The 14537-nt window shown below is 42.0% G+C and overlaps 1 protein-coding gene across 2 annotated transcripts in view; it reads left to right on the forward strand.

Annotated features, from left to right (window-relative positions):
• The window catches only part of LOC115425769 (fibrinogen C domain-containing protein 1-like), a 15568-nt gene extending 1527 nt beyond the window's left edge, over window positions 1-14041 (forward strand). Inside the window, exons 2-10 of one of the 2 annotated variants that reach the window (XM_030143522.1) lie at window positions 3370-3448; window positions 8444-8559; window positions 9804-10173; window positions 10260-10389; window positions 11145-11281; window positions 11379-11475; window positions 11646-11825; window positions 12612-12870; window positions 12915-14041. In XM_030143522.1, coding sequence (XP_029999382.1) covers window positions 3371-3448; window positions 8444-8559; window positions 9804-10173; window positions 10260-10389; window positions 11145-11281; window positions 11379-11475; window positions 11646-11825; window positions 12612-12870; window positions 12915-12927 — 1380 coding nt within the window. In that variant the 5' untranslated portion in view covers window position 3370 and the 3' untranslated portion in view covers window positions 12928-14041. Of the gene's footprint in view, window positions 1-2010; window positions 2014-3369; window positions 3449-8443; window positions 8560-9803; window positions 10174-10259; window positions 10390-11144; window positions 11282-11378; window positions 11476-11645; window positions 11826-12611 lie in introns of both variants that reach the window. The other variant, XM_030143523.1, reaches the window with a different exon arrangement.
• The last annotated feature ends 496 nt before the right edge of the window (window positions 14042-14537 follow it).

Consider the following 14537-nt stretch of genomic DNA (forward strand, 5'->3'; position numbering starts at 1 on the left):
TGGGTGTGGTTGTGGGGTTTTAGATAGAGAGATAGATTTACTCTGTTAATCCTCAAGGGGAAATTCAAAATTCAGTCACAAAATCAGTCAAACCACATCAACAATAAATAAATGAATAAATAAATACAGTCTAAGCAGCTAAGAATAAGTTTGATTAAAAAGAAAGTAGAATCAAAAGACAAAGTGTGTTTTCTACTTATCACATAAAAGCATAAAAACATAAAAAACCCAGAGGACAGAAGTGTTCCTGGGCTTCTACCTCCTGTACACCCCCACCCTGCTCCTCCTCCTCCTCCTCCTTTTAATTCAACACAATCAAAACATTTTATGTTGAAATACTCAGCAGATGTTTACTTCATACCAATTACAAACAACATAAAAAGCGTTTCTGTTTAATATTTGCCTTTTGCCTTTGTTAGATCACATTTATCAGTTCAAGCGCTCCTTGTTTTTGTTTGGGTTCTTCTATTAAACTGGTTCTAAAAACAGAACATGGGGTTAAACGTTCAAACCAGATGGAGACGAATGTTCTGAAGCAGGTTTGGAAACACTTTGGCTCTAAATATTAACTGAGATAAAAGAGAAGCTATTATTCAGACAAACCCATTTTTATATTTTTTGATATTATTTTTTTATACAAAAATCTGCATGTAACATGGTCAAAAGGACACGAAAATCACACACTACTATTTTTCTAATATCTTTTTATTCTCTCACAGGTGCATTTTGGGAATCGAAGTAAATATTCAAGGCAGAGTGTTTGACAAAAATGACCGCTGTTAAAAAATCACTGGTGATTTATTTGTGTTTAAATGTTCAGGTTCTGTATGTAACACCAGTGGACACGATGGGTTCCACCCCAAACCTGTAATGAGACTCAGACTGATGCCAAACCCACATGTGTGGATTAGAAAACCCACCAGGATCCACACACTGAACACAGAGTCTGTATTTAGAGTCTGTAGAAGAGCATTTACACATGTTTACACAGCTAATGCACTGACACCCAGGGAGATTTAATGTCCATATTTGGGTCCTATTTTTGGACTCAATATGTGATTATAAATTCATTAATTATGGGATGGCTCATTTCTCTGAGGTCATCATTAGGTCCATCCTGGGGTAAATCTGTCGACATTTCCGTTTTATTATTGGGTCTAAACAGATGGAACAGTGACAGCAGACAGCCGGTTCTGGCCGGTTCTGGCCCAGGAGCCGTAGGTTGGACCCCCGTGGGTCACGTCGTCGTTAAAGGTTCAAATGTGTGGTTTTCTTGCATCAGTTTGTTCTTGCAGAACCGTGGATTTGTTTTTCCTTGACTTGAGAACAGACTGGAGATAGGAGGTTGTTCCGCGTCACTGTGATGTAAAGTGAGTCTGACAGAAGCAGACGCTGAGGTGACCGAGCAGCTGCTGAGCCTTAAACGCCTCACAGGTCATTTACCCATAAGCCCTTCAACACAGCATCACCTCTAATCTGAACCCAAACCTGCTCCCAAGTTCCTCTGTTAGCAGCGGAACCCAGGGTTCTGGGGCCTTTCTTTATGGTTCCCCGTGCTTTAGGAGGGTTCTACAGGTTTTAAAGCACTCGACAGTCTGTGGGAACGTTCTAGGAGGGTTCTTCATCCATTAAAGGTTCTACAGGTTTTAAAGCACTCGACAGTCTGTGGGAACGTTCTAGGAGGGTTCTTCATCCATTAAAGGTTCTACAGGTTTTAAAGCACTCGACAGTCTGTGGGAACGTTCTAGGAGGGTTCTTCATCCATTAAAGGTTCTACAGGCTTTAAAGCACTCGACAGTCTGTGGGAACGTTCTAGGAGGGTTCTTCATCCATTAAAGGTTCTACAGGCTTTAAAGCACTCGACAGTCTGTGAGAATGTTCTAGGAGGGTTCTTGATCCATTAAAAGGTTCAGCAGATTTTCATTTAGTCTACTGTCTTCAGAAGGTTCTACAGACCTTCAGGGGTTCTAGATACTTGAGGAGGGTTCTGTAGTGTTTAGGATCATTAAGGATGTGCTGGAGGCAATAGAAAGGTTCTGTAGCCATTAGGCATGTTCTTCTTTCCCAGGTTCTACAAGTTTTAAATCACTCTACAGTCTGTGGGAATGTTGTAGTAGGGTTCTACATCTGATAAAAGGTTCTGCAGGTCTTGGTTTACTCTACTGTCTTTAACAGGTTCTGCAGACTTTAGTGAGCTCCACAGGCATGTTCCTTCAGTCTTTGAAATGTTCTGCAGTTGTTAGAAAAGTTCTGGAATCTTCTTCATCTTCAGGTTCTATTGGTTTTAAAACATTCTGCGGTCAGTAGGAATGTTCTAGCAGGGTTCCTTGTACTTGAATTTATCTGTGCTCTTCATTCTTAGGGTTAGGGTTCTTTATTGTCAGTGGATGGTTCTCTAGACTTTAATATGTTCTACTGTCTGTAGAAATTTTATGCAGTTTTCAAAATGTTCTGCAGGTTTTAATAGGTTCTTCATTCATTAAAGGTTCTGCAGTCTTTCAAGGGTTCTAGATACTTGAGTAGAGTTCTGTGGTGTTTAGGGTCATTTAGAGTGTTCTGGAGGCATTAGAAAGGTTCTGTAACCATTAGGCATGTTCTTCATTCCCAGGTTCTAGAGGTTTTAAATAATTCTGTGGTCTGTAGGAACGTTCTATGAGGGTTCTTCATTCTTTAAAAGTTTCTGAAGGTTTTAATATAGTTTACTGTTTTTAAGAGGTTTTGCAGTTTTTCAGAGAATTTGTAAATCTTTAAAAGGTTCTGCGGACTTTAGTGAGTTCTACAGACATGTTCTTTAGAATCATTTGGCAGCTTTTTCATTGTTCCTTTGTTCTTTAAAATGTTCTGCAGTTAGAAAGGTTCTTCATCTTCAGGTTCTTTGGGTTTTAAGTCATTCTTACAGCCTGTAAGAATATTCTAGGAGGGTTCCTTATACTTGAAAATGTTCTGTATGTCTGCTCTTCATTCTTTGGGAGGGTTCTTAAAAAAAGGTTCTAAAGGTTCAATATGTTCTACGTTAACAGGTTCTGCAGTCTTTCAGAGGGTTCTTCATTCCTTGGGAGGGTTCTGCAGTCTTACAGATGTTCTGCACATATGTGAAGGGTTCTGTGTTTTCAGGAAGGTTCTGTGGTCCTGATAAGGTTCTACAGCCTGGTACAGGTTCTTTAGCCTTCAAAAACATGGAGGTTGTGGTTTTTAAAGGTTCTTCAGAGGTTCTGTGGTGCTGGTCAATGCTGATCAGCTGACCGGCCGCTGTAAAGGATGATGGGTAAATTCACCAGGATTCTCAGAGGGTCACCAAAGCTGAAACTCTGAAGAACTCCAGCTCCCATGAGTCTTTGCTGCAGCTCAGTGACGTTCTGTGTGTTTCAGGATGATGCTGAACGATCGCTGGACGATCATGAACAACAGCAGCTCAGAACTCGGCAGCAAACGGCCCGACAAACACAAGGTTAGCGTGTTAGCGCGCTAGTAAGACCCCGCCCACTCTGACCTCGGCAGATCCCGATTGGACAATCAGTCGGAGAATAGTGTTAGCATTTTCCTCTTTGACCTGTGTGTGTGGTAGCATTAGCATCTGTGTCAGAGATGGTATTACCTTTAGTTGTTTGTATTAGCATTAGCATTAGCACCAGTGGTTGTTGGTGTTTCAGTAAACAGATTTTATTCACCATGTGACACCAGTCGCTTTTCCATTGGACATCTGCACAAAACTTTACCGATATTTACTAAAGGTCGAAAAAACAGAAGTGTGTAGTGTGGATTTTTCCTTTAAATCACAAATGCGATGATTTGTTTATTTATTATTGCGAGATGACACAAGACGTCATTCCATAAACATGGTGACAAACGTAAATATGGTGTTGATTTACCGATATATTCATTATTATAATTATTATTATTATTACTCTATATTCCCCCTCTATCTCCTATTAAATTCTAAAATAACTGGGTTTCCTGGTGTGTCCACACATACCCACACTTTTCTTTTAAAACTCTTCTTTTCTTGTTGTAACATCCGTCAACATTTATTTTTTTATTTACATGACTTGTTGTGGAAAAAGGTCTTTCCATTGAAGTTTTGCATGATAAACTAATTGCACTACGCCCGAAAAACCAACTTTTGCCAGTGCAAAAACGTTTACTCAAAAAGCAAGAGTTTTGGCAAAATTATTGTTTTTCCACTAGGCAAATTTTTATGCGCAAGTTTTATTCACGCAGTTTGAAGGTCAGTGGAAAAGAGGTTAGTGACACAATCTTGAGTATTTAAATTATATCGTAAAACATCCCATAAACACAGAAAGAAGCTGATCTGCTGTGGTGGAGGTCTGCGCTCTCGTTGTACTTTTCTAGATTTTGCTTGAATTTGGCAAAAAAAAAAAAAAAATCTTGAACTAGAAAAGCACCAAAATTCAGTCATTTGTTCCTTGTGCCAGTATCAACATTTCATGAAAATTTCATCCAAATTATTCCATAACTATTTGAGTTATTTTGCTAACAGACGGACAAAGAAACAAACAAACAAGCAGGTAAACAAAAAATCAATCCCGATGAAAACATAATTAAACAAAAAAATCTTCCAATGGAACAAGTGAAAATGATCTTGTTCAGATGAGTGTAACTCAGATGTTCCAGATCTATTGTCTCTAAATCAGTTCTTCTATCTCACTGAACAGTTCCTCTGGAGGTGATTCTGTCGGATTTGAAGTGTGATCAGATATTTGGAACAGAAATGAGACAAATACACTTGGTCAGATTCAGATTTTTTCCAGTGAGCGACTTCAGTCTGAACGTCCAGGTCACATTTATCCGACCTTTACTTCATTGAAATAGGACAAACGTCCCAGTTCTGCATCCTCCATATTTCCTTCTGTAAACACAGTGTGTGTCTGCGTGGTCTGGGATTCCATCAGGACCTCTTTAGGCCGTGTGGGTCACTTCAGGACCTCTTTAGGCCATGTGGGTCACTTCAGGACCTCTTTAGGCCATGTGGGTCACTTCAGGACCTCTTTAGGCCATGTGGGTCACTTCAGGACCTCTTTAGTGCATGTGGGTCACTTCAGGACCTCTTTAGGCCATGTGGGTCACTTCAGGACCTCTTTAGGCCATGTGGGTCACTTCAGGACCTCTTTAGGCCATGTGGGTCACTTCAGGACCTCTTTAGGCCATGTGGGTCACTTCAGGACCTCTTTAGGCCATGTGGGTCACTTCAGGACCTCTTTAGTGCATGTGGGTCACTTCAGGACCTCTTTAGGCCATGTGGGTCACTTCAGGACCTCTTTAGGCCATGTGGGTCACTTCAGGACCTCTTTAGTGCATGTGGGTCACTTCAGGGTCACATTCAGTTCAGAATCAAAACTGATAGAAGTCGCATTTAATGTGGAATATGAACCAACACACAAACAAATCAGATTTCAACTAAAAATCTGAATGGTGCACTTGACCTGCTGTGGGCGGAGCCTTGACGCTCGTTTACTTTAATTAAACACATTTTTCTGTGACAGTTTGAGTGAAGTTATGGTTTAAAGGTGAGAGTGGGATACAGTGACATGTGAACATGACAGACAGACAGGACGGACAGAAAGACAGAGGACAGACAGAGGACAGACAGTGGACAGACAGACAGATAGTGGACAGACAGATAGTGGACAGACAGACAGACAGTGGACAGACAGACAGACAGACAGACAGACAGATAGTGGACAGACAGTGGACAGACAGACAGACAGTGGACAAACAGTGGACAGACAGACAGACAGATATTGGACAGACAGACAGATAGTGGACAGACAGACAGACAGTGGACAGACAGACAGACAGACAGACAGACAGATATTGGACAGACAGACAGTAGACAGACAGACAGTGGACAGACAGACAGATAGTGGACAAACAGTGGACAGACAGACAGACAGATATTGGACAGACAGACAGATAGTGGACAGACAGACAGATAGTGGACAGACAGACAGATAGAGGACAGACAGACAGATAGTGGACAGACAGTGGACAGACAGACAGACAGTGGACAGACAGACAGACAGATAGTGGACAGACAGTGGACAGACAGACAGACAGTGGACAGACTGATAGTGGACAGACAGATAGTGGACAGACAGACAGACAGTGGGCAGACAGACAGACAGTGGGCAGACAGACAGACAGTGGACAGACAGACAGACAGTGGGCAGACAGACAGACAGTGGACAGACAGTGGGCAGACAGACAGACAGTGGGCAGACAGACAGTGGACAGACAGACAGACAGTGGACAGACAGACAGATAGTGGACAGATAGTGGACAGACAGATAGTGGACAAACAGTGGACAGACAGACAGACAGACAGTGGACAGACAGACAGTAGACAGACAGACAGTGGACAGACAGACAGATAGTGGACAAACAGTGGACAGACAGACAGACAGTGGACAGACAGACAGTAGACAGACAGATAGTGGACAGACAGTGGACAGACAGATAGTGGACAGACAGTGGACAGACAGACAGTGGACAGACAGTGGACAGACAGACAGACAGTGGACAGACAGATAGTGGACAAACAGTGGACAGACAGACAGTGGACAGACAGATAGTGGACAAACAGTGGACAGACAGTGGACAGACAGACCGACAGACAGACAGTGGACAGACAGATAGTGGACAAACAGTGGACAGACAGACAGAAAGTGGACAGAAAGTGGACAGACAGACAGACAGACAGACAGACAGACAGACAGACAGCGGACAGACAGATAGTGGACAGACAGTGGACAGACAGACAGACAGATAGTGGACAAACAGTGGACAGACAGACAGTGGACAGACAGACAGACAGTGGACAAACAGTGGACAGACAGACAGTGGACAGACAGACAGACGGACAGACAGTGGACAGACAGACAGACAGACAGACAGACAGACAGACAGTGGACAGACAGTGGACAGACAGACAGTGGACAGACAGACAGTGGACAGACAGACAGGCAGTGGACAGACAGACAGACAGTGGACAGACAGACAGACAGACAGTGGACAGACAGACAGACAGACAGACAGACAGTGGACAGACAGACAGACAGACAGACAGTGGACAGACAGACAGACAGTGGACAGACAGGCAGTGGACAGACAGACAGACAGTGGACAGACAGACAGACAGACAGACAGTGGACAGACAGACAGACAGACAGTGGACAGACAGACAGTGGACAGACAGACAGACAGTGGACAGACAGGCAGTGGACAGACAGACAGACAGTGGACAGACAGACAGACAGACAGACAGACAGTGGACAGACAGTGGACAGACAGACAGACAGTGGACAGACAGATAGACAGTGGACAGACAGACAGACAGACAGACAGTGGACAGACAGTGGACAGACAGACAGACAGACAGACAGTGGACAGACAGTGGACAGACAGATAGACAGTGGACAGACAGACAGACAGACAGACAGTGGACAGACAGTGGACAGACAGTGGACAGACAGACAGACAGACAGACAGACAGACAGTGGACAGACAGACAGACAGTGGACAGACAGACAGACAGACAGACAGACAGACAGTGGACAGACAGACAGGGTCTTTGGTGTTGATGGGTGTTAAACCTTGGTGTTAAAGTGCGGCAGCTGTCACCTGGTTGATCTGATCCACACTAAACCCAGATTTAGCGACAGGAGTCTGTGATCCTGGACAGTGAACACCCACAGGCTTAAACACACACTGGTCACACTCACTCACCCTGCACTGATGTAGTTTAATGAATGCACACACATTCAGACATTTATAGTTCCTGTTGAGGTCTTTTTTAGTTTCAGTGTTTTTTTAGGATTAATTTTCTGAAGCTGCCTTAGACTACAACACCCAGAATGCATTTCAGCTACAGACTTCAAAACACAGAGCTTCTAATTCTGGTGCTTCTGGAAGAAATACCAATAGGAGCTTCAGCTGTTGTCCATGGCAACAGCAGCTGAGGCTCATGGGGGTTGTAGTATTTAGACCTGCTGTTTGGAAATGTCCTTTATTTTTAGTTCCAGTTTAGTTTTAGGAGCAGATAAGTACTTTTATTAAGATGACTTCATTAGTTTTTCAGGTTTTATACGTAAAGCCTTGATTCATAGAAGCAGAAAAGGGTTAAATGTAAGAATACACGACATAAAACACATCATATATGATTTACAAAACTAATATTTCACTAGAGACATTTTATTTTTGTTCACTGTGAACCATCATCACTGGAGGAAAAACCAAACCCATCTGATTGTATCTGCTGGTCTGTTGTGGTTTAGTTTGTGTTCGCTGTCATTTGTGTGTTTTTTTATTTTGTGTGAGATTTCGTTTTCTGATACAAATTGATCTGTGTCGTTACATCTGAACCTTAGTTTTATTGAATCGAATCTCAACACAGAATCCAAATATCTGTCCATCTGTGTTTGTTCAGAAATGCTGCAGCGTCCTGTTGTGGTCCGTCGTCGTGCTGATCGTCATAGCAGCCGTCGTCACGGTAACGCTCACCATTCTATACCTGTACCAGTATCCGCTGCCCTTCATCAGCAGGTAAACTCACCTGTGTTTGTTTTGTTTTAACTTCTGTCATTTTATCGAGTCTTGATGCAAAATAAAAATAGAACCGTAGAACGCAGGGCCGTCTTAACACATGGGCCTGACGGGCACTTCCCCATAGGGCCCCCCCCATAGAGGTCCCATGCTAATCTGTGTTTGTTAACCTTTCAGTGACTCTTGTATCATATATGATGCGTACCCATCAAAAGCATATAGTCACTTCACTAATTGCTAATTGAAGTTCTTTTCGGCTTTTTTCTATTATTTCTAAAAAAAAAAATTTTTTTTAAATTTTGTACTCGAATATCTCCATTATGTTTATGTTTTGTGTTTAAAAGGTACAAAATATGTTATTTTGTAGTTTTTGTTTTTTTGTAATTTCTCAATCCTTTTATATAGATTTTATTTTCTACTACATTTTTAATCATTGTACAATTTTTTAAAAAATTACTGGATTTTTTAAAATCATTTTACAGATTTTTGTATTTTGGACTAAACATTTTGAATAATTTTTAATAGATTTTTTTTTATTTCATACAATTTTGTTTTAACAGAGTTTCTTATTTTGTACAAAAATTTTTCATTCAATTTTTTACAGATTTTTAAAATTTTTATTTCATACCAAAGTTGTTTTACATTTTGTAGTCAAATTTTTTAAAAATCATTTTACAGATTTTTCTATTTCATACTAAAAATTTTCACTTTTTTTTCCTTTTTTTTTTTTTACATATTTTATTTTGTACTCAAATTTTTTCATTTTACAGTTTTTTTTGTGTTTTTTTACTTTGTACTACAAATTTACAATCATTTTTTGGGGGGATTTTGTACCAGAATTTGTTTTGGAAAAAATAATAGTTTTAGTAAAATTTGAAAAACAATTTCTGACAGTTTGAAGTCTGTATCTCCGAATGTTGAACGATCTTTTTCAAGACTGAAACTTGTATAAAATCGTCTTCGTACACAATGGGGCAGCATGGTTTGAATTGGCTTTGACTTATGATCATGTAAAATGGCATCCTGAAGACCACTGGCTTCCATCCCATAATACTTCCTGTCAGTAGTTGTGGGAGGGGCCCCAGTATGCTGCTCTGCCCGGGGGCCCCTGATGCTGTTAGGACGGCCCTGGTAGAACCTACAGACGCTTTTGAACGGAGGAAAAACAAATCCTCCGAAAAGTCAACATTCAAAGCACAGATACCTGAAAACTACTGAGGGACAGAAACATGTGGTTGTCATAGTAACAGGGGCGGAGCCTCCTCCTCGCCTGTCATCTCCACCAACACCAAAGACTCTGGCGCCCTGGTGACGGTGTCCCGCGTCGGGGACGGACAGCCAATCAGCATCTTCCTGGACCCCAACTGCCCAGACTACGGCGACAACTTCCTGCGGTGGGAGGCGCTGCAGAGCTCCCTGCTGCGGACGCTGAGCAATCACAACGCAGACGACTGGCAGGAGAGGGGCGTGGCCCAGAAGCTGTCCGAGGAGCTGAAGGCGTTGGCGGGCCACGCCCATAATCTGCGACTGGAAGCCGACTCGCTGAAAAGAGGTCAGAGCGTTCTGGACCAGCGTCTGGACGCCATGCAGAGCGAGCAGAGCCGCACCGTCCAGGTGACCACAAGTATCTGTAATAACTGTGAAAAACACAGGCCCCGCCCCCCAGACAGGTGACCTGATCATGTGACCTACCTATACAGGTGCTGTCGGACAGTCACACAGGCGTACTGAAGCTGTCGGCGGAGTTCAGAGATTCTCTGCTCAGCCTGCAGAGGGAGACGGAGAGTCTGAGGAGGCTGAGGAGTGAGCTGCACCGGGACGCCGGCCACGGTAACCACGACGACGACGGCAAGGACAACAACAAGGAAGATGACAAAATGACATCACAACAACAGAACCACACAATGACGACACAACACAGCAATGACGACAATATCAGAATAGCAACAACAACATTGCAACACACTGACAATGATGATTACAACAACTACACAAAAACAACACAATTACAACTGCACAAAAACAACACAATTACAACTACACAAAAACAACACAATTACAACAACTGCACAAAAACAACACAATTACAACTACACAAAAACAACACAATTACAACTACACAAAAACAACACAATAACAACTGCACAAAAACAACACAATTACAACTACACAAAAACAACACAATAACAACTGCACAAAAACAACACAATTACAACTACACAAAAACAACACAATTACAACTACACAAAAACAACACAATTACAACAACTGCACAAAAACAACACAATTACAACTACACAAAAACAACACAATTACAACTACACAAAAACAACACAATTACAACAACTACACAAAAACAACACAATTACAACTACACAAAAACAACACAATTACAACAACTACACAAAAACAACACAATTACAACAGCACCCTCAGTGTCATCGTTGCCTGTTTTTTTGTCTTTTAAGGTGTTTTTCTGAGTCAATAAAAAACATGATTATTATTGATAAAACCAACAGAACAGTTGTGTGTGTGTGTGTGTGTGCGTGTGTGTATGTGTGTGTGTGTGTGTGTGTGTGTGTCAGCGGGTCGTCCCAGGGACTGCAGTGACATCCTGGCGTCCGGATCGTCTCAGAGTGGAGTCTACTCCATTTTTCCGACTCACGACCCCGATGGTTTCATGGTTTACTGCGACATGACGACGGCCGGAGGAGGATGGACGGTACAGTCACACTGAGCCTCAGGAGCAATGCATCCTGGGAGTCGGAGTTCTAAGTGTGTGTGCGTGTGTGTGTGTGTGTGTGTGTGTGTGTGTGCAGGTCATTCAGAGGAGGGAGGACGGCTCTGTCAACTTCTTCAGAGACTGGAACGCGTACAGAGACGGATTTGGCAAAACGACTGGAGAACACTGGCTGGGTGAATAAGACAGACAGACAGACAGACAGCACCCCCTGCAGGCAGAACAGGACACTTACAGTGCTGCACTACTGTAGATAGACCTGAGTCATTTCTCGTGTGTGTGTGTGTGTGTGTGTGTGTGTGTGTGTGTGTGTGTGTGTGTGTGTGTGTGTGTGTGTGTGTATCAGGTCTGCAGAGGATCTACTCTCTCACCCGTTCAGGGGGGATGGAGTTACGCATTGACATGGCCGACTTCGACAACGCCACCGCTTTCGCTCATTACGCTGATTTTTCTGTCGGTCGAGACTCAGTGAATCCTGAAGAGGATGGATACCCTCTGACCGTGGACCAGTACTCTGGGACGGCAGGTACTCATGGACCACTGGAGTACTGTACTGGAGTACTATTACTGTTGTATTTATAGTAGTACTATACTGGAGTACTATTACTGTTGTATTTATAGTAGTACTATACTGGAGTACTATTACTGTTGTATTTATAGTAGTACTATACTGGAGTACTATTACTGTTGTATTTATAGTAGTACTATACTGGAGTACTATTACTGTTGCGTTTATAGTAGTACTGTACTGTTGTACTATTACTGTGGTATTTATAGTAGTACTGTACTGTTGTACTATTACTGTGGTATTTATAGTAGTACTGTACTGGAGTACTATTACTGTGGTATTTATAGTAGTGCTGTACAACACCAAACAGCTGGGCTGATTCTAAATGTACCATGAGTGTGTTTGTGTTGAACGGTGCCTTTGAAACAGACACTTCAGCCTGACCTGGAGCAGCACAGTACTCCAGTACTAGTACTAGAACGGGTACCCGTACTAGTACTAGTACTAGTGGTTGTTGTCCTGGTCCCATCCCATTCTGAGGTAAATAACTCAGATTACTCTGGTGCTGAGGTTCAGACTCCTCCTTCATTCTATTGTCTCTTCTCTCTGTCTGTTCTTCTATCGTCTCTTCTGTCGTCTCTTCTATCGTCTCTTCTATCGTCTCTTCTATCGTCTCTTTTCTCTGTCTCTTCTATCGTCTCTTCTTCTATCGTCTCTTTTCTCTGTCTCTTCTATCGTCTCTTCTTCTATCGTCTCTTCTCTCTGTCTCTTCTATCGTCTCTTTTCTCTCTCTCTCTCGTCCAGGTGACTCTCTCCTGAAGCATTCTGGGATGCAGTTCACCACCAAAGACCGAGACCAGGACCAGTCGGAGAACAACTGTGCTGCGTACTACCAGGGCGCCTGGTGGTACCGGAACTGCCACACCTCCAACCTGAACGGCCAGTACCTGAGAGGAGGCCACGCCTCCTATGCCGACGGTGTGGAGTGGTCCAGTTGGACCGGGTGGCAGTACTCACTGAGGTTCACCGAGATGAAGATACGGCCCCGCCCCAAATCCACCTCTGACCTCTGACCCCTGGAGTCAGATGTTCTGATCATAACTTATGTGAAAACAGCTGATTTAACGTCACCAGGGATTTACCGCAGTTTGTTAATAATGAAAGGGAATATTCATTTTTATGACATAGGTATGTTTTTATGGATCAGACAGTCTGTGCTAAAACAAATAAACATGTCCAGTTTGGAGGTTTTCTAGAGTTTCCTGCATCTGGTGACTTTTAAGACCCTTTCTAAGACTTCTATTTTTAAAGCATCCAGCTAAAAATGTTCTCCAGCTAGATTTCAGCTCCCTCAGAGACAGTGATGCTCTTTATTCACATACAGACGACATGAAAATGGAAGTCAGTGTGTGACAAGTGTGTTGTCCACTGAACTCAGCTGACCACACTGTAGCAGCAGACGTTAGCTCGATGGCTAACAGCAGTTTAGCATTGATTTAAGATGCATCAGAATGACCAGTGACAAATCTTTTCCAGGTGGATTTAAAATGTCTTAAAGACAGTCATTTCTCAGATAAAATTATATTTGTTATGTGACGATGTCACAGACATACAAATTACCACGTCAGGTAACTGGGTGGCATCTGCAACTTTTCAAGTGTACTTTAGATTCCCTATACTGATAATGTACAACAAAGCTGCAGCAGCCGACAAAGCTGCAGCAGCCGACATTAGCTACCAAGCTAACTGCAGCTAAAGTTAGCCACTGAGCTAACTGCAGCTAAAGTCAGCCACTGTGCTAACTGCAGCTAAAGTTAGCCACTGAGCTAACTGCAGCTAATATTAGCGACGCAGTTTTGTGGTCCAGACAAATAGACTGATAGGAAATTACATGAAGCTAAATTTATTTGAACAACGTAAAGATTTGTTTGTGCTGCAGATTCTGGAGTTGTGTAGATGTTAGGTTTTCAAAACAATAAGACGACACAACGAAAACAACAGTCACCAGATCATTTATTTATCCTCAGTAAATATATAGTAATAAGCTTCTAAGGATTTCTACTGTGGGGAATAAAATTCTTCCAATGCAATATTTGAATTATCTTGGATATAAACCGGGAACAAAAGTATTTGAAATGCATGAATATTCCCAGTGAAGCATCATGTGACTTTTCTGGTTCAACCAAAGAAATTATTTCTGTATTGTGTGTGAAAACAATAAAGACCCAATTTATTAAAAAAAAAAAAAAACCTTGCAGGTTTCATACTTTTGCAGTATTCTATTTATTAATCTCCTCCTTATTACCTCTGCCAGGAGGTATTGTGATCACTTTGTGTGTTTGTTTACGTGTGTTTGTTTGCTAGTAAGATAACTCAAAAAGTTATGGACAGATTTTCATGAAAATTTCAGGAAATGTTGATACTGGCACAAGGAAGAAATTATTAAGTTTTGGTGGTGATGTGGGGGCACAGATCTGTCTTGGTGGAGGTCTGCGCTCTCTGAGTGCTTTTCTTGTTAACTTCTGTTGAAGGTGGAATCAAAACAGTTTTCATTCATTTGTTGTGAATGCAAAGTAAATCTTTTTTTGTGATTTATTTATTTCATTTGTTGCTCTTCTGGCACTGTTTCCACTTTATCATTATATACATCTTTAATATATTGCAATTTGTCAGATGGAAAGACATGTTTTTGTCTTCTTTCATGTCACTGTTTTGTCAATTAACTCATAT

This window comes from Sphaeramia orbicularis, chromosome 9 (assembly GCF_902148855.1).
Source record: "Sphaeramia orbicularis chromosome 9, fSphaOr1.1, whole genome shotgun sequence".
Classification (NCBI taxonomy): domain Eukaryota; kingdom Metazoa; phylum Chordata; class Actinopteri; order Kurtiformes; family Apogonidae; genus Sphaeramia; species Sphaeramia orbicularis.